This window comes from Chenopodium album, chromosome 27 (genome assembly GCF_948465745.1).
Source record: "Chenopodium album chromosome 27, dcCheAlbu1.1, whole genome shotgun sequence".
Classification (NCBI taxonomy): Eukaryota; Viridiplantae; Streptophyta; class Magnoliopsida; order Caryophyllales; family Amaranthaceae; genus Chenopodium; species Chenopodium album.
The window spans coordinates 24,156,205-24,175,399 of NC_137860.1; the positions used below are offsets into that span (position 1 = coordinate 24,156,205).

Genomic DNA, 19,195 nt, shown 5'->3' on the forward strand with positions numbered 1-19,195 from the left:
TTTTTTGAAAAATAAATGATCGTAATGCTTACTTAACCCATTGATGTAGACTTCTTCGGTTGTGAAAAGGGGGCAAGTTGGAAATTATTTCATACCTAATTAACTAATAAAAATGAAGAAGTTTATAAATTGCTCTTTAGGGTTCACCATTTTCTTATATATCATCTTCATCACTCATCATCAAAAGAGTTTTTCAATTACTTTGACAGCTAAGCTAACAAAACATATCTATTATTGTAACTTAACATGTGCCTATGACTCTATGAGTATATCTTAACAAAAAAACCCATTGACTAAGTGCTGAGTTGAGAGGAGCAAAAGATAGGTGTTTGAGCCTTTGGGGTAGAATAAAAGAAAATTTGACGGGAAAATACAAGTTAATCTGCCAGATAAACAAATTATTGTTAATCTGATGGCATTTTTGTAAATATATTGAAAAAGCAGGATCATTTATTAAGTAATGTATAAGTACTGTTCAGTTACTGTTTGCTTTTTGCTTTTACTGTTTGTTGAGGAAATTACACATGTACCCCTCAACTAGTACATGAAAAGACGCATATACCCCTCTACTACTACATAAAAACACAATTATACCCCCAGATAAACAAATTTGTTTATCTAGGAAATTGACTGGGTATCCCTCAAATTTGACTAGTGCAAAATTTTAATAAGATTGACCGGTTAATTGAAAGCATAAATATTATTGATCAAAAGAATACTCTGTTTTTAAATATTTTACACAATTGACTTTTTACCAGTATATATTTATATACTAAGTTTGACCATACTTTGTAATAACGTACATATAAACACAAAATTTTTATCGGATCATGAAATATATTATTAGATATTAATATAAAGTTTCATAATATCAACTTATAATATATAAATATTTAATCATAAACTTCTTCTATTTCTATTTACTTGACTCATGGTGTTTGGCACAATATTTTAGGAGAGGAGAGAAATAGTAAATTGTGACCCTTATTTGTAGGGTGCTTTTATGATGCGAGTCGAGTTCAAGTTTGGGATCGCTCGACTCAACTTGCTAACAAATCGAGTCGAGTTTTGACCGAGCTTTGACCGAGTCGATCTCAGTTTGGCTTTTGTATTATTATACATAGTATATTCTCTTTGTTTTTAGATAATTGAAACGGTTAAATTTGACACATTGCATATTGTAATGCACTATTTTGACCTCAGATATGCTTCTTTCATTTTTATTTACTTGACTAACATTTTTAAACTAGATATGTCATATTACTTGACCTATACTATATTTGATAAGCTTTTGGTAGATAAATTCTCTAAATTACCCTTATAATTAAAGTGCACATAATAACAACTTTTGAGGGTTATAAGGTAAGCCATGTGCAACAAACAAGTAGGGGTGTTTATGAGACGCGAGCTACTCGAGTTCGACTTGGTCAAAACTCGACTTGAGTGAGCTCAACTTGAGCTCGAGATTGACTCGAAATGTTAATGAGTCGAATTCCCTTATATAATGACACGAAAGCTCATGAGAAGCTTGAATTCCTTTATATAATATTCCCTCCGTCCCTTAATACAATACCTCTTTTGAACATTTATTCCTCACATAATAAAGAGAAAGAGGCATTGTATTGAGGGACGGAGGGAGTATTAATCACTAAAAATTATAATATTTTGATTAAAAAAAAACTATATATATATATATATATATATATATATATATATATATATATATATATATATATATATATATATATATATATATATATATTATGAGGAATAAATGCTCAAAAGAGGTATTGTATTAAGGGACGGAGGGAATATTATATAAAGGAATTCAAGCTTCTCATGAGCTTTTGTGTCATTATATAAGGGAACTTGACTCATTAACATTTCGAGTCAATCTCGAGCTCAAGTTGAGCTCACTCAAGTCGAGTTTTGACCAAGTCGAACTCGAGTAGCTCGCGTCTTATAAACACCCCTACTTGTTTGTTGCACATGGCTTACCTTATAACCCTCAAAAGTTGTTATTATGTGCACTTTATAAGGGTAATTTAGAGAATTTATCTACCAAAAGCTTATCAAATATAGTATAGGTCAAGTAATATGACATATCTAGTTTAAGAATGTTAGTCAAGTAAATAAAAATGAAAGAAGCATATCTAAGGGCAAAATAGTGCATTACAATATGTGTCAAATTTAACCGTTTCAATTATCTAAAAACAAAGAGAATATACTACGTATAATAATACAAAAGCCAAACTGAGACACAACGAGATAGTATAGCCCGTCCATACTATAGTTTAATGGAATTCGCCGGCATAATGGCGGGATCGTTGGGAAAATCATTGTCTTTTTCGGCAATTGTATTGCACCGGCAATTGCCAACTTATCACAAGATGACATTTGTCGATATTGACATCAACCACTCCCTTTACTTCCTTTTTTTTAAAAAAAAGGAAGAAAAAAAAAAGTATTCTCATGTACAGATACTAATATTTTTTTTTTAATGCTAATGTTGTAATAGACTAATGCTACTATAATTAAAATCAACAAAGTCGTTGTAGTATAGTGGTAAGTATTCCCGCCTGTCACGCGGGTGACCCGGGTTCGATCCCCGGCAACGGCGTTATATATTTTTGTCAAGTTGAGGTTGGAGGTTCTGTCCTCATTAGAAATCTTTTGAGGATAGGGATCTCTTATCCTTTTCCATCACCTTTAGAGGGTGTTTGGTATAATAATTTTAGATTTAAGAAACAGATTCAATCAAGCGTTTTCAATTCTAGTTGTTTGGTATGTGTTAAAAGTAACAAATACCCTTTCCTAAGGGTAACAAACTCCCCCAATTTGTTACTCTTGACAAACTAGTGGAAACAAAATACGTTTCCTTACTCAATCACAATCTACTAATATTACTCCCTCCGTTTTTAAATACTTGCTTCATTTCTCTATCAGCGGAGTTTTAGGAGAAATTGAAGAAAATAATAAAATATGGAGGTAGTGTGGTTGGTGGAAGAATAAAAAATTGTAAGAGGCAAAAGTAGTAGAGAAATTGGAGGATAAAGAATATAAAATTAATAAAAATATGATATTTGTTGGGTCTACTAGGTGAGAAAATTGAATTAAATATCATAAAAGTTGTCCAAATAAGGAAATATAGCAAGTATTTAAAAACGAGCGAAAAAGAAAAGTGGAACAAGTATTTAAAAATAGAGGGAATATCACGTAGTGTCGTATCGTGCCGTGCTTAGTGACGAGCCAACCTATTACTAGTACCAATTTATATTTCATCCACGTGCATCCATGAAATTTTTTTTCCCATCCACGTGAATCAATGGTTATTAACGAACCAACCTAATTCCAAATTATTTTCAACCTAATCCCAAATTATTTTTAAACCACGTTATTCATTGATTATACTCCCTCCATTGATTATACTCCCTCCATTTTGTAATAATCGCAATAGCAAGCTTTGCACAAAGTTTAAGGAATTTTATGGGGATTAAAGGGTGAATTTTATGATATAAAGTATAGTTGGTGAACATATATACTTCGTATATAATTATTAGTAGGAGAGAGAAATAATATTTAAGTAGTATAACCGGGGTTTGTGAGAGAGAGAAATAATAAAATAGTTGTGAGTCCTTATCAAATTAAAAAGTGTTGCAATTATTATGAATCAAAAATATAAGGAAAGTGTTGTGATTATTATGAAACTAGGTTAGTTCCCGTGCCATGCACGGTTATTTTAATTACCCCATATTTTCTTTTGACAAATTAATTTATTTATAGCATAAAATATAAAAATTGTTTAAAATATTTTGAACAAAATTGAATAAGAATGGTAAATATTATTGCTCATTTTATATAGTTGACAAAAATAAACATTTTTTTAAAAATAATTTCCTTAAATAAACTATACTTCGTAATAATTAATTATTAAAAAACAATATATTAAGGATACACCATAAATTGACATGTGTCATTGCTAGTGTGTCTATTGACCTTTTATTATTATTATTATTATTATTTTAATCTTTGTTAAGTCTTTTATTGAAGGGTATCCTTCTTAAGTCTGCATATTTAAAATTGAATTTTCCTTTTGTTAAATCAAAGATTTTTTTTAAGGGAAAAATTGCATAATTATATATCACTGTATATATGTTAGGATAATCATGGTATATTTAGTAAATATTTTCTTGGTGATTATTATTGTTTCCTTAATTCTGTGAGATATGGTGTGTCTTTTAGTATATAGTTATTGATTATTGATTGATTGATGGTGGGAGTAGAATCAGTAGATACAACTTCATGAGCTTAGATAGAGCAACTAGAGGTGATCAACATCGACCCAACCCACTAGCCCGAGCCGATTCGGCTTGGAAATTGGGTTAGTTTGGGCAAGTCTAAAAACCTAAACCCGTCCCATAAAAAGCCCGAAAAGCACGTTTTGACGTGATAAGCCTACTACTTTTTCGCGAGTTTGAACACAACGTATCATATTAAGGCTCTGTCTAATTTTTTGATCACCTCTAAGATCAACCCATTAAAGTGTATCCAAAACTTTTTACATTTCCTCTCCAAAGTCCAATCATTATTTAAAAAAAAATAAAAACTTATAATAAAATAATAATCATTAAAATAAATTACGCGGTTGATATAGACAGCAAGTGAGAAATTGCCTTAGCTAAAAACCGCGACTATAATTAATAAAAATTAAAAATAAATAAATAAATATATAGGACCCACATTTCCTTTGATTTTTCACTCTCACTCACTCCCTATATATACCTCTCCACCGCCCCTTTCATTTTTCCATCTCACACTCCCTTTTTCCCACTCACACACAGAGAGGAGAGAGAAAATCCAAAATCCCAAAATAATTTTGTTAGAGAGAGAAAGCTTGGTTAGAGAGAGAAACGAATCAACAATGGCGTCCTCTACCAGAGTAGATCTTGATGGAAATCCGATTAAGCCGCTTACTATTTGCATGATCGGTGCTGGAGGTTTCATTGGCTCTCACCTTTGTGAGAAGCTCATGTCTGAAACTCCTCACAAAGTTCTTGCTGTTGATGTTTACAATGATAAGATCAAGCATCTTCTCGAACCTTCTACTCTTCCTTTTGCTGATCGTATTTCCTTTCACCGGATTAATATTAAGCATGATTCTCGCCTTGAAGGTCTCATTAAGATGGCGGATCTGGTATTGCATTTAATTTTTCGATTCATTTTTAGGTTTTTTTGTTTTTTCTTTGTTGATTTTTTGTTTGAATTTTGATTAATGTTTGCAAAATATGAAATATGTGATTGTTTATTAACTTGATTTTCTCGGATTTGTGAAAATTTATTTTGTCGGTGATTGAATTTTTGCTTGATTAGCGCATTTTTGTTGAATTATTCGGCGAATTGAAGCGCCAAAACTTTCATTTCGACGAATTTTGGTGTCGGTGTTGCAATTTATGCTTGATAAATGCAGTTTATTAAATGATTTGTTAATTTGAACTTCTGATGCAATTTTCTATGAAATTAATTATCGACATTGCTGTTTATACTTGATTAACACGATTTTGGAGAATCATTTGATGCTTAGAAGTTGCGATGTTTCACATTTTTACTCAATTTTGGTGTCGGCAATCAGATTTGTGCTTAATTTCGTATAATTTGTTGTTTTAGACCATCAATTTGGCAGCGATCTGTACTCCTGCTGACTACAACACTCGTCCACTCGACACAATTTACAGCAACTTCATCGATGCATTGCCAGTGGTACGAGTTGAATTATTTTAATCTCATTTTCGCCTCGAATACGATGACTGAATCTACATGATTTTGATTTTGATGACATTGATTTATGATAATGATATTGTAATGTAGGTTAAGTACTGTTCTGAGAATGGCAAGCGTCTCATTCACTTCTCTACTTGTGAAGTCTATGGAAAAACCATTGGTTGCTTCCTTCCTAAGGATAGTCCTTTGCGCCAGGTAACACGTTAGCCTTTTGATGCAGATCTGTGTTCTTCCTCATGGCTTGTATTATCTCATATTCCTGCCACACTAGCTTTTCTGTAAAATGATGCTTTTATAGATTTGATTTTTTAATTTTTTATTTAATTTGGTCACTTTTTTTTAGTTAGCTTTGAGTGGGGTTGACTACTAGGAATATAATATATGGAGGTGTTTACTGCTTAGATATAACTAGATCATATAGAAAATCAGATACTAGTGTTTTTATTTGTAATTAAGAATTATAGTCATTACTCAGCACAACCATTAATCAATTGGATTCGCGATTAGCTTAGATTCTATAGCCAAGGATTGGATCCTTAGACGGAAAAAATTATTGGTGCAGTTGATGGATAAGTCTCACTCTTGGTCTGATGTTGGAGTGGCCTTATTGAATCATGCTTTTAATTAATTCCGAAGATGCTTTCCTGTGGTTGGTAGTAATAATACGAGTCACACAATGCTAACTTATAGTCTTGATATTAATACTATGTGATGAGGTATTGGCTGGATCATAGATCTAATGAATTAATGTGGAACATAAACATAAATAAAAAAAAAAAAAATTTAAATTAATAAAAATAGATCTTTTAGCTACAACTTGCATGGCTCACTTATGCAAGAATGGAGTGGCTTTGTTTGCCAATGCTATTAACTTATACATGCAGGTTGCTTCATGACATTTTGAATTGATTTGATTTTGTCATACCTTGTGCCTCAAAAATCTATAGACATGATTCACATATCAAAAATTATATTTTTAATCATATAGCCGGGCATATTGCCAACATTAGTGCAGCAATATAATTTTAACATCAACCAAAGCTTATTATTAATCATATAACTGGACATATTGCCAACATTAGTGTCACAATCGAATTTTTAAATCAACCAAAGCTTTTTTATCCTTCCTGAGTATGTCCTTGTCCTTGAAATTTTTGAACGGAATTGGTCTTGTTTTTTCATGGTGATGTTTATATTATGTTTGTGTTTTTTTTTTTTTTTTTTTTTTTTTTTTTAATCTAGTTTGATTGTCTAGACATGTTTGTTTGTGTGGTCAACAAATGTATCTAAATTACAAGTTAGCTTTTTAAAGTCATGTAAAAGCTTTTGCTGCCAACACTGAGGTTTTTATTTTGTTTCTAGAATTTTAGGGGCATGCAGATGTCAAATAAGTGAATGATGTCATGGCTTTCCTATGCCTGTAATTGTGGAATAAAGGTCGTTTACTTTTTACCTTCAAAAAAGGTGGTCAATAAGTCTTTTTGAGGCTTCATTTAACAACTATAAACTGGTATACTCTGGTAATGCATGTAAGTTCTGATAAGAAGACAATTAATTTAGATCACAGAAATGTAGGAGAAAAGATAGAAGCCACATTTTTTTAAAAAAAAAAAAAATTTCCCGCTGCTCTCCTACCTGATTTACTTGAGATTTAGTTTCAAGGATCAAAATTTTGTGAACCTTTATAAAAGTTACTTCTTTTCCCCAGTTTCTTCTTGTGGGGGTGGGGGAGTATAAGTGGATTTCCACCACAACCTCATTTCTATATCCGAGCAAGGGAATACAAATCATCACTCAAATTTTCCTTTCCCCTCCAAATTCATCAAACACTATGAAGTGTAAAGCCCTACCTTCTCTATTTCTCTGGTTGACTGTCACATCATGTATACATATTTTTGGGTCGTCTTGTCTCGTGGATGTTGAATTGAGCAAAATTAGTAAGATATCTTTCTAATACTTAGGAAGTGATGGAGTTGTATTTTAAGGAGTTTAGAGAAATGCAGATTTGTGTATATATGGGGAATGGAGGTTGCTTTAGATATTGCCTGAAATGAATGACAGAAGGGTGTAAAATAACTTTCTGAAATAATCTGTAGAACTGGTTGAATATGAGGCCATTGGCTTGTTCCAGTTTATTCATCCTTGTATGTTGTGGCAGGATCCTTCATACTTTGTTCTCAAAGAAGATGAATCTCCCTGTATCTTTGGTCCCATTGACAAGCAGAGGTGGTCCTATGCATGTGCAAAGCAACTGATTGAGAGGCTTGTCTACGGTAGATATTATATCTCTAAAGTTTTTCCTTCTGCTGGATATTTTTTCCTGCTTTGAATCCTATTCTTCATCTCATTGATTTAATCTTCTTATATTTCTGTGCTACAGCGGAGGGTGCTGAAAATGGTCTCGAGTTCACAATTGTGAGACCTTTCAACTGGATTGGCCCCAGGATGGATTTCATTCCCGGGATTGATGGACCTAGTGAAGGTGTTCCAAGAGTTTTGGCTTGCTTTAGCAATGTATGTTATCTCATATTTGCATTGCTTAGATTCTGTACTGTTCATTTTTTGACATCTCATCTCTTAATGGTTAATCATGGTTTTTTCTTTCAGAACCTACTGCGTCGTGAGCCACTGAAGCTTGTGGATGGTGGTGAATCCCAGAGAACTTTCGTTTACATCAAGGATGCCATTGAAGCTGTACTTTTGATGATTGTATGTTGATATTCAACCTTAATGATTTGTCCTCTGAAATTTTGAAGTCGTTAAGTAATCTTTGCTTGGGATCATTACTGAACTATGGTGTCTTTTTCCAGGAAAATCCTGGCAGGGCAAATGGGCACATCTTCAATGTTGGCAACCCTAACAATGAAGTTACCGTTCGACAACTTGCTGAAATGATGACCAAGGTAAATGTTGTTTCCATGGCTCTAGTGCACATCTTGTATGTGTTTCATACCGAGCTTTTGGCCATTAGATTGTCGTGTAATTGATCCTCTTCCAATTATTTTTTGTAGGTCTACTCGAAGGTGAGTGGAGAGTCAGAATTGGAAACACCCACTGTTGATGTTAGCTCCCAGGAGTTCTATGGTACAGGATATGATGACAGTGACAAGAGAATTCCTGACATGACCATCATCAACAAACAGCTTGGTATTATATCTTATTTCTATTTTTTCTTGATAAATTTCTTCCATGTTGTGACATTGTCCCAAGTGCTGCAAAATTTAGAATATGAGATGATTTACAATAGTTGAATCACCCATATCTTAATTCATGTAGTGGTTTATTGGAAAATCTAAGTATTATATAAACTAAAACTGTATATCGCTTATTCCAGATAAAAGAAGTATATGTTTCCACCCTCATCTCTTATCTGCACAAATAATTGAAAATAACTTTATTCCACAAATTTCAGGTTGGAACCCCAAGACATCTCTATGGGACTTGCTGGAATCGACCCTCACATACCAACATAGGACATATGCAGAGGCAATCAAGCAGGCCATATCGAAACCAGTTGCCAGCTAAAGATAGAAGAGAGAACAAATTTCATTATGCCTGAGTATAAGTTGTGATGCTCAGGGGGGTCACGCTTTGTTTAGCTGCTGTCTTTAAATTCTTTTAGAACTCTGAAATATGTCTAAAATGGTTGATTCACATATATCTTAATTTTTTCCCCTTTTTTTTTTTTATTTTTTTTTATTTTTGTGTCGTTCTTATGTGGGTAGAGAGTCATGTTCGTGTTATAATCAGTTGTAATCTGGGGAGGGTACTTTTAAAAATTAGGGGTACTATAAGAGGTGCTGTAATGTACTTGATAGGGGACTAGGGGTATTAGAATGTTGGCATAATTGGGGACTATATGTGGCGAAACTGCTGAAATGTTATTAGTCTTCAAGAACAGGGTCGTGTTTATCTGAGATATCAGCTATATCTGTTTGTCGCATGGAGATAAGAAATGCAATGTACTACTATATATTTTGATTACGTTAAGAACGGTGTTCTTTCTTTGATCATGAATTGTAGATAGATAATGTGCTTCAGATGACTTTCGCAAGACATATAAGTAGTTATATATGTGTCAATTCTGTTTGAAATATTATAGCAGATGGTGTTTGTAACTTCTTATCTGGAAAGTTAGTGACTGTTTTCCTTTCAAACTAGTCGGTCTAACCTAACTAACTTATGCTTTGCTAATTTTTCTTTATTATGATTTGAGTCAGTTTTAAAATTTAATTTAAGTGTTTTAATGTTTTATTTTGATGGGCACTCTTGTAAGTTGTAACTGTTGATTAATTGTTGACTACTGGTTGGTGATTACAGTCAAAGGAGCTAGCATGACGGCTTTGTAGTCTATTCTCTCCAATTTATTTCGTTAAGTTCAAATTATTTTTAAAAAACGTTACCAATCTTATTACAATTATTACACGGTGTAGCCACATTGGTTTATGATTAATTTTTATTTACTTTCTCCGTTTCTTTTTACTTGCAACACAGCCTTATGGCACGTGTTTTGAGGTTGGGTTTATGTAATGTAAACGGATAAATTATTCATTATAATTTTTACAAATGATACTTAACCCTATTCTAATCTTCGTGTAAAAATTATATTGATAAAATCGCTCGTTTACCCTCACTAATCATCTCCTAAAACTGCGTGCCTAAAAGGTGTGTTGCAAGTAAAAGAAAACGGAGGAAGTATATGTTTAAGTAATTTCATTTTTTTCATAAGAGTAACCCCTTGAATAACTAATCCCTTTTTTTAAAAAATTGAAAGTCACGCCCGGTGGGACTCGAACCCACAATCGTCTGATTAGAAGTCAGACGCCTTATCCATTAGGCCACGGGCGCTTGATTGTATCGCTTTCTCAAAGTAAATACTACCTCCGTTTCGCATTATCTGCAACAAAGGGGTATTATTTGTGAGATATAAAATATTCCTTTGTTGCTGATAATGCGAAACGGAGGTAGTAATTAGATTGTCTATGTGGGCTTGAGTAAAATGGCTTAGCCCGAGTTCATTGGGCTTGGATTTTCTTCTAGCAAAGCCCAACACAGTTAGTGAATTCAATAAGGCTTGGCCTAAGTTTTAAAATCAATATGCATAATGCCATATAAGTATTTAACCATCCATTATAAAATTGATCATAATTAGGTAATATCAATAATTGAAGTTATATACTCATCATTGAGGTGTCAAACTTGCAATTGGATAGGCATCAATAATTTACCCATTTTAGGTAAGTAAAGATATTTCAGCTTCAAAATGTGCATTGGGATACGTAAATCCCTCGTAGTGTAATAAGAGCAAACGAATGAAGTAAATGAGTTTAACAAACTCTATGGATATCACACTACTGTAGTGTTTCTATATCTTTCTCTTCTCAAAACTTTTGATCATTGGGAAATTCGTTACTCTATCAAATAGAAAATCAATAAGCCAATTACACAACAAACGCATAATATTTATATACGAAGTATATTTTTATGACGATTTGTATTATACATTGTAAACATGTAAAATTACTTCATTCGTTGAGCCCGACCCGATTTTGGATGGGCGTTGGAAAACTTTTTCTGGTCCAGAATTCCGGAATAGGGTCAGGCCCTACCCAGCCCGATTTTTTAAAAATTTTGGGTGGGCTTGGAAAGTCAATTTTATGCAATTTTAGTTGTTTTTTTTGCCCGGCCCGAAAAGGCCGCATGGCTCGCCTAGTTTAGATGGGTTTGAACACACATTTTTCGGTCCGAAGTTTGGTCCGCTCGATCCGATAAATAGGCAAATTATTTTAACCTTGGCCCAGCCCAGCCCACCCATTAATCACCTCTAAAAATTCTCTACCTTCCCCATTCTTGCATAAATGCATTAGAAATTTCCTATATGATCATCACAACTTTTATGGTTTAATTTTAACGGGCCAAATATTTGAAAATAGAGGTATGATAAGGTTTCACACTCTCACACAATAGATACTCCCTCCATTTTTAGACACTTGTTTCACTTTTTATTTTCGGTCGTTTTTTAAATTCTTGCTCCATTTTCTTATTTGGAAAACTTTTACAATATTTAATTCATTTTTTTAACTAATGGAACCCAATTAAATTATATTTTTTTTACCTTTAGGTTTTCTCTCCTTCAGTATACCTTCCACTAACACCACTACATCCATATTTTATTACTTTCTTCAATTTCTCTTAAAATCCGCGCATAAAAAAATAGAGCAAGTATTTTAAAATGGCGGGAGTACAAAACAAGTACGTACTTCGTAATCCCTATATTTTTTAGGATCTTGCTAACGAGTTAAAACATTACCTAAAGTGGTATAAATTTGAGAAAGTAGACAAATTTACGCGTCGAGCCGTCGATCAGTGTAATTAATATTAATTTTATTTAACTCTTTCGACTTTTAGCGAACTTATCCACCATCGGGGCGTTCATTAGCGTTTGACATTCGTATTTAATTTTTCAAATAAGGGGAGGCATACGGAACTTAATTAAAAAAAGGAGCGTGACATGTCGATGTTGGTCGTCAAGGATCCACATTACCTCACCACCCCATCTCAAATGGACCCACCTCTTCTTATATTTATGGAAAAATCCACGCGTCATTTTTTTCCATTTCAACCTTCTTCTTCTTTCACCATTCTCTCTCTCCTCTTGTCCTTAAACTTTTTTTTCCTCCCTAAATTCGAAAAAACAAACTTATTACTTGGGTTTTCTTTAATCAAATCAAAATAATATAAATAAAAATGATTAGAATATTCAAATAATTTCTGCAATAGTTGCTTGTTCTTCTCAACATTCTTCAATAAAAGTATAAAACCCCACCTCAATTTTCCATTTTTTGTCGTTGCTGTAAAGTTCAACTCAACTTCCTCCCCACTAAACTCTCTTCTTCTTCTTCCTTTTTTTTTTTTTGAAAAACAAAAATAAATAAAAATGAAAATATAGTTAACTTCTGGAAGGGGGACCCCGAGTTGACTCAGTAGTGTGATGTTTGTTGGCTCAGACAGACATTAAAGGAAGTATTAATAAATAGCATCTTTGTTTGATTTTGTAATTAAATTCCAAAAATACTTTCCAAATTTATTGGTATTGTTTTGGGTTTTTGGTAGTTTTTTTTATTTTTCAAATGTGGGTCTTTTTGTGGTTGGTTGAATATTACTTGATGCTTTGGTGTTAGAGAGAGAAAGAGAGAAGGTTTGATTTCTGGGTTTTTGTGTTGAAGAATGGCTGAGTTTCAACGTGAAGGCAGTGATTGGTACTTTCTCTTTTCTCTCTATTTTGTTTTTGTTTTTGAACCTTTAATTCGTTTTTTTTTTCCATGAAATTTATTGGATTAAATTTTGGTTATTTTTGGGTTGAAATAATGGGTTTGAATTGTGTAAGTTTAGAATTAAGATTGAGATATCTGTATTGGATCCTTCTAATTGATACTTCGTATCAAATTTATTACCGCGTACTAAACGGGTCGTTATATATTTTGTATTTAAGCCATGTTATTTGTCGGAATCACGGTATTGAAGTTCTAAGATTGTCTGATGGTGTGTGCGTGATTAAGAGAGTATGATTATTATGATATTATTATTATTATTTTTTAACTAGAAATGGGCTTTTTGTGTTAAATTATTGAACATATTAGGTGTATATTAATCATTTATTATTAATGTGTGTTTTTGTAATGTTATTTTTCATGATTATGACAGGTTCTGCAATGCAGGTTTGCCAAGCGATATTACTGTTATTGTGGAAGGAGTAAATTTTCATTTGCACAAGGTAGTAGTCACTCCTCTTTTTATTTATGTCTATATTTTTGCTAAAGATTGGATTTGTGCTAGAGCTTTGTTACTTGGACTTGGGTACTCGAGTAGGACATGGGAAATTAGTTAATTGCCTGACTGCCCGTTTGTGAAAATTTTGCATAATTTTGGCTAAGAATGAAGTTTCGAACTAGTCGAAGTGTCCCTACTCATGTCAAAATATCGAGGTTTAAGTGTGAAATGAAGAGTCTAAGTTGGAGTGTTGATTCTTCTATTCTTGTTTGATTGTATATGAATGTGTGTTATTTTTAGGAGTCTATGTGACATTATAGTCGTTTCGTTGGGTGTTCCAATGAGTCGGCCTAGCTATACATAGTACTAATGGTGTTAAAGCGAAATCAGATTTGGGTCATTTGAGTGTAATAATAAATGTAATTACGAGTAATGATGCCTTAAGAACACATGTAGGGCCTGTTGTAGTTCTGAAATTTTTGTGCAGCTTTCTTCATGTGAAGGTTGCTTCAAGTTCTTTCTAAGTCTTCAGTTTGCAACTTACAACTAATCATTTTGTCCTGCTGCTTGCTTTGTTTGCTTTTTTGAGCTTGCTTTATTTTGAAGGATTCTCTTTACTATTAACTAATATAGATAAACAAATGATTACCCATAAGGCAGGAATATTGTTCTATTTAATTCACATACTGTGATATGTAACTGAGTATATTCTTTATGGGATTAGTTTCACTATGGAATGTCAGAGCAATAGGTTCTTGCTGTTCATTACTTTCCTGTTGTCCAAGCTTAACAAGAGTGGGCCATTTTTTTTTTTTTAAAAAAAAGAAATTACTATGGTGGCTGCTTTTTCTTCAAATGTTTTCAATCGCTTTACATTATTCTTATGTTCCATGAAAAACAAAGAATCCCCTAACAGACATATGCAATGGTTTGTCTGATGGGAAAAAAACATAAGAGAAACTAAAGGTACTGCAGGAGTTCGGTTGAATGTTTCTGTCACGATATAAAAAACTTTTTCTTCTTGTTTTTCCTGTGTAAATTTGCATAATTCTTTTTCCTGAAGAGCAACGCCTTGAATTAGAACAGAATTGCAAGAGATGACCGTGGAATTGACATTGTTGTAATTATATTTTCTATCATCCGAACTTGTTGAATTAGAACACTCAAGGGCTCTTTGTTTTAGTGGTAACTGAGTTATAGGAGGGATAATTGCATATTATATGGGAAATTTTTGTGTATTTCTTTTTAAAACATTTTGTCAAGTAATTTCTGAAGCTATCTCTGTCTAGTAAGATATACTCAAAATGAAACCACTTTAGAAACCCCAGTCATCCACAATGGCAAAAGTTACAAGAATTTTGGATGCTATCAAACTGATCATGAGTTTTGGGACTTTCTACTAATGTTTGCATCACTGTCCTGCAAATTCTCTACATTTTATGTCAATACTATTGATTTGATACTTTGATAGTGATTTAATAAAAAGTGTCGATTTGTTGAAATCTATAGCTTGTTTTCTGATACATTTTACTGCTTTATGGTTTCATTCTGTCATGGCTGCCAAGATGGTGAATGTGTTGCTCTTATTGTACCTTTGAGTTAATAATTTGTTTTATTCTCAGTTTCCTCTTGTATCAAGATGTGGGAAATTGGATAAAGAATTTGAAGCATCACAAAATATACACAAAGAATCATTCACCATGTTACTGGAAGGATTCCCGGGGGGCCCCGACACTTTTCTCATAGCTGCTAAATTCTGCTATGGACTTCGTATTGATTTGACTCCGAGGAATATTATGATAATCTATTGTGCTGCGGACTATCTAGAGATGACAGATCAATATGGCTCGGATAACCTGTTGTCTAGGTGTGACAGCTTTTTCCATAAGAACGTACTTCGTAATTGGAAGGATTGTATTGTCGCCCTTCAGAGTGCTGAACCTGTTATACCATTGGCAGAGAAGCTGCAGCTAATTGATAAATGCTTGAATGCTGTATCCACAATGGTTTGCACAGATCCAAGTTTGTTTGGATGGCCTATGATGATGTATGGTAGCTTACAAAGCCCAGGAGGGAGCATACTCTGGAACGGAATTAACACTGGAGCAAGAATTAGAAGTGCAGAGTCTGATTGGTGGTACGAAGATATATCATATCTTTGCATTGATCTATTTGAAAAACTTATTAAGACAATGCAAGTGAGAGGTATAAGACCTGAAAATATCGCAGGTGCTATAATGTACTATACTAGGAAATTCCTACCAGGCCTCGGACGATGGCAGGGTGGGCATGGTGGTAAAACTCGAACAGTTGCAAGCTTTAGCTTGACTCCTGTAACTGTTGATCAGAAGGTTCTGTTGGAAACTATTGCAAAGTTGCTCCCAGAAAAGAAGAGCAAATCTTATTGTCGCTTCTTGCTGGGAATTCTTCGCACCGTATTGATTTTGGATGTTAGTGAAGAATGCAAGGACTATTTGGAGAAAAGAGTTGGAATGCAACTTGATCTAGCAACTTTAGATGGTCTACTGATTCCTACTTACTCAGACTCTGATACCTTGTACGACACAGATTGTGTTCAGAGGATTATCCAGCATTTTGTGTCAACAGAGCCAAGAGTTCCAGCATTTTCCCCTTGCTCACCAGATATGGAAGCATCACCATCATCTGAATCATTAAGGAAAGTAGCGAAGTTGGTGGATGGCTATGTTGCAGAGGTTGCTTCTGATGTGAACTTAAAACCAGACAAGATACGTGCCCTTGTGGAGGCTCTTCCAGAAGATTGTCGACCTTTCCATGATGGCCTATACAGAGCTCTTGACATATATTTCAAGGTTTGTCTCTTAATTGAGGTTTGATGCGCTGTCACAAAATGCTTTATCACATCTGTTCAACCATTTTGCACGTTTAAAGGGATTTAATCAATTAGTACAAAACTGTCAAGGTCCTAAGATTTCTATGAGTATGGATACTTGTATTACAGTTCCATTAACTGTAGGAATTCTGTAACCCAAGACGTGATTGTGGCACTCACTTTTACGGTCAACATAGCTTAGTATTATGTAAGGGTATAAGTGCTGCTCTTATAATATTTCCCTTCCCACAAGATTTGCTTATTCTCTATTGCCTTGGTTTCAGGTTCATTATGGAAATTTATTGATAATTATTGAATGATGCAGGATCATCCTTGGCTTTCTGACAAAGAGAAAGAACTACTTTGCAACATGATTGACTACCAAAGACTCTCCATTGATGCGTGCACTCATGCATCTCAAAATGAAAGACTGCCCCTTAGAGTTGTTCTTCAGGTCCTTTTCTTTGAACAGATGCATCTAAGAACTGCTATTGCTGGTTGTCTCCATGTTGATGACCCTGAAAATGGCCCAACCAATCTTGATACAGCCCAAAATGCGTTGGTGGGCCAGATAATTCAGAGAGATGGATGGGTTTCTGTTGTGCGTGAAAACCATGGTCTTAAAGGAGACATGGACAGAATGAGATGTAGGGTTCAGGAACTGGAAGAGGAATTCAGTAAAATCAAGCAGGAGATGAGAAAAGTGAGTAAATCACATAGTTCACTTAGCTCTCCCCGCTTTGTTGCTTGGAGAATTGGTTGCAAGTTACTCCCTCGATCTTCTAATGCTCAAAGAGATGTAGTTGAAGTTGCTGAACCCAGTCCAAGGGCATCAGTCGACCAACCTAAATCTTCCCGGTCTTTGAGGCATCGTAAAAGTCTTTCTTTCCAGTGAAAACTAAAAGAGGCATTACTGGTAGACATGTCAGGTGGAAAGAGTGTATGAACAAGAACACCTGGAATTCTTTTGGTGAAATCTTGGTTTACAGGGATTTGATATGAGTGATAACTCAAGTATGGGAAACATAAGAATTTTTGGCCTATTTCAGTCAAACTACAGTTCTCATGCAAAAGATCCATTGTGGGAATAGCTGTGTGCTTGCCTCTAAAGAGGACTGGATCGAAAATGGAGTTTTTTTTGTTTTGTGGCTGGCTTCTGGGTCTGGATTTGAGCGGAATTATTGGCGTCGTAAGCCTTCAATTCCACTTAATTCCATTTCCAGCAGGAATGAAGTTATACATTCAAAAAGGACACCTGTAGCTGTGAAAATTTGAAGGTGTTGAAATGTGACTTGGGAAGTTTACATAGGAGCTCATGAACTATAGCATTTTGAAAAATAGATACACATTTTTCGTTGGTGTGAATCGTGTGAATATATGCTCTCATGTACAGAACAATTGCACTTAGGTATTTTACTTGTTCATGAGATAATAAGATCTATAGGAATGCTCTTGTTCTCGCAATCTTGCATTTTGCATCTTTCCTGAACTAACTATACCAGAGTTCTTAGAAATTTTCAGTTGGAATTAGTAACCAAACAATATTATTGTGTGCGTTTTATATGCTAGATTTAGCTGGCACGGGCTTATTTGAGTGGCTTGCATATTTATGGAATATTAAAGAGTTAAAAGTATGATATGATATTATTTGGTAGTACTTTTTTGAGTACCAAATTTGTTAAATTGCAACTCGAAATCTAGTAGGGCTGAATTTGAACGCTTATATCTCTCAAACTACAACTGATTTTGAGGTGATTCAAGTTGGAAGTGATAGCTTGGTTCAAGAGCTTTCCAACGATAGGTCATATGCCCAATTCCGATAAGAAACGAGAAAGTTATGACCGTTTTACGAAAACCTAACGAAGCTGGAAATTTGCAACGAGGCTGCGAGCTATAGCTCTATGCGAGTGAGCTATAGCACGGCCCTATGAGGACTTACTGCAGGCATGAGCTAGCTGCCGAGCTATAGCTCGGTAGTTAGGTTATTTAAGGATAATTGATGGAATATTTCATAAAATTATATCTTTTCTATGACGGCTATTTGAGTATACTTGGGGAACAATCTTAGGGTTTTATTAGGGTTTCCTTGTGTTATAAAAGGACCCTTTAGTTGATCAATTAGATCATACCTTTTGAGCCATTAGATTTAGGACTCCTTGTATTATTCTCTTGTTTCTTTCTCCATTATAGTGAAGAAGCTCTCGAATCCCCACCCGTGGATGTAGGTCTATTTTGACCGAACCAAGTAAATCCTTGTGTTCTTTGTTTGTCATCTTTATTGTTTTTTCTCTTCCTTAATTTAATTGACTTGTTCCGCATTAATCAAACACAATTACACCCAAATTTCCTAACAAAATTATATGATTTTGGTACAAATTGGCGCCTCTCCCTACTCTTCATGCATTACTATCAATTTTTATACTCACTCAGGGTGAATAATTGAATTGAACTGAAGTGATTGGAGCTGAATAGAACTGATTGGAGCTGAATTGAACTGAACTGAACTGATTGGAGCTTAACTGAATTGAGCTGAAATGAATTGTTTATGAGAGAGGAAAATGAAGAACTGAACTGAACTGATTGGAGCTGAATTAAACTGAACTGAATAGAGCTGAAATGAATTGTTTATGAGAGAAGAAAATTAAGAATTGAACTGAACTGATTGGAGCTAAACTGAACTGAAATTAAGCTGAAGAGAACAGGCCTGAATCGCTCTATCATTTTTTTTTCTCTTTTCTCCTATGTCATTTGTACATGATTTTATACAAGTGAAAAAGTATATTGAAAAAAAATAGG

At 34.0% G+C, this 19,195-nt stretch overlaps 2 protein-coding genes and 2 non-coding genes across 5 annotated transcripts; 3 read left to right on the forward strand and 1 right to left on the reverse strand.

Moving 5' to 3' along the window:
* Positions 1 to 2,548: 2,548 nt before the first annotated feature.
* On the forward strand, positions 2,549 to 2,620 carry TRNAD-GUC (transfer RNA aspartic acid (anticodon GUC)). Its single transcript has one exon. It is a non-coding gene; the product is annotated as a tRNA-Asp (tRNA).
* Positions 2,621 to 4,807: 2,187 nt separating this feature from the next.
* LOC145619131 (UDP-D-apiose/UDP-D-xylose synthase 2-like) lies at positions 4,808 to 9,789 on the forward strand. The gene is made up of 9 exons (XM_081673734.1): positions 4,808 to 5,194; positions 5,665 to 5,757; positions 5,866 to 5,973; positions 7,937 to 8,051; positions 8,159 to 8,292; positions 8,386 to 8,487; positions 8,589 to 8,681; positions 8,790 to 8,925; positions 9,191 to 9,789. The coding sequence occupies exons 1-9, from the start codon at positions 4,922 to 4,924 to the stop codon at positions 9,301 to 9,303; spliced, it is 1,167 nt and encodes a 388-aa protein (XP_081529860.1). The 5' UTR covers positions 4,808 to 4,921; the 3' UTR covers positions 9,304 to 9,789.
* A 764-nt stretch (positions 9,790 to 10,553) lies between these two features.
* On the reverse strand, positions 10,554 to 10,626 carry TRNAR-UCU (transfer RNA arginine (anticodon UCU)). The gene has a single exon. It is a non-coding gene; the product is annotated as a tRNA-Arg (tRNA).
* Positions 10,627 to 12,513: 1,887 nt separating this feature from the next.
* Positions 12,514 to 17,962, forward strand: LOC145620789 (BTB/POZ domain-containing protein At3g44820-like). 2 transcript variants are annotated; one of them, XM_081675499.1, is made up of 4 exons: positions 12,514 to 13,037; positions 13,483 to 13,552; positions 15,171 to 16,379; positions 16,725 to 17,962. In XM_081675499.1, the coding sequence occupies exons 1-4, from the start codon at positions 13,006 to 13,008 to the stop codon at positions 17,292 to 17,294; spliced, it is 1,881 nt and encodes a 626-aa protein (XP_081531625.1). In that variant the 5' UTR covers positions 12,514 to 13,005; the 3' UTR covers positions 17,295 to 17,962. The 2 variants fall into 2 exon arrangements, with proteins under 2 accessions (XP_081531625.1, XP_081531626.1); XM_081675500.1 differs by having other exon boundaries at positions 13,497 to 13,552.
* Positions 17,963 to 19,195: the final 1,233 nt, after the last annotated feature.

Bases quoted from the DNA above. Each gene is read 5' to 3' on its own strand.
- LOC145620789 (XM_081675499.1), top strand. From the start codon at position 13,006: ATGGCTGAGTTTCAACGTGAAGGCAGTGATTG. The intron at 13,553-15,170 runs GTAGTAGTCACT...TTTTATTCTCAG, and splicing joins TAAATTTTCATTTGCACAAG to TTTCCTCTTGTATCAAGATG. The intron at 16,380-16,724 runs GTTTGTCTCTTA...TGAATGATGCAG, and splicing joins CTCTTGACATATATTTCAAG to GATCATCCTTGGCTTTCTGA.
- LOC145619131 (XM_081673734.1), top strand. From the start codon at position 4,922: ATGGCGTCCTCTACCAGAGTAGATCTTGATGGAAATCCGATTAAGCCG. The intron at 5,758-5,865 runs GTACGAGTTGAA...ATTGTAATGTAG, and splicing joins TCATCGATGCATTGCCAGTG to GTTAAGTACTGTTCTGAGAA. The intron at 8,926-9,190 runs GTATTATATCTT...CACAAATTTCAG, and splicing joins CATCATCAACAAACAGCTTG to GTTGGAACCCCAAGACATCT.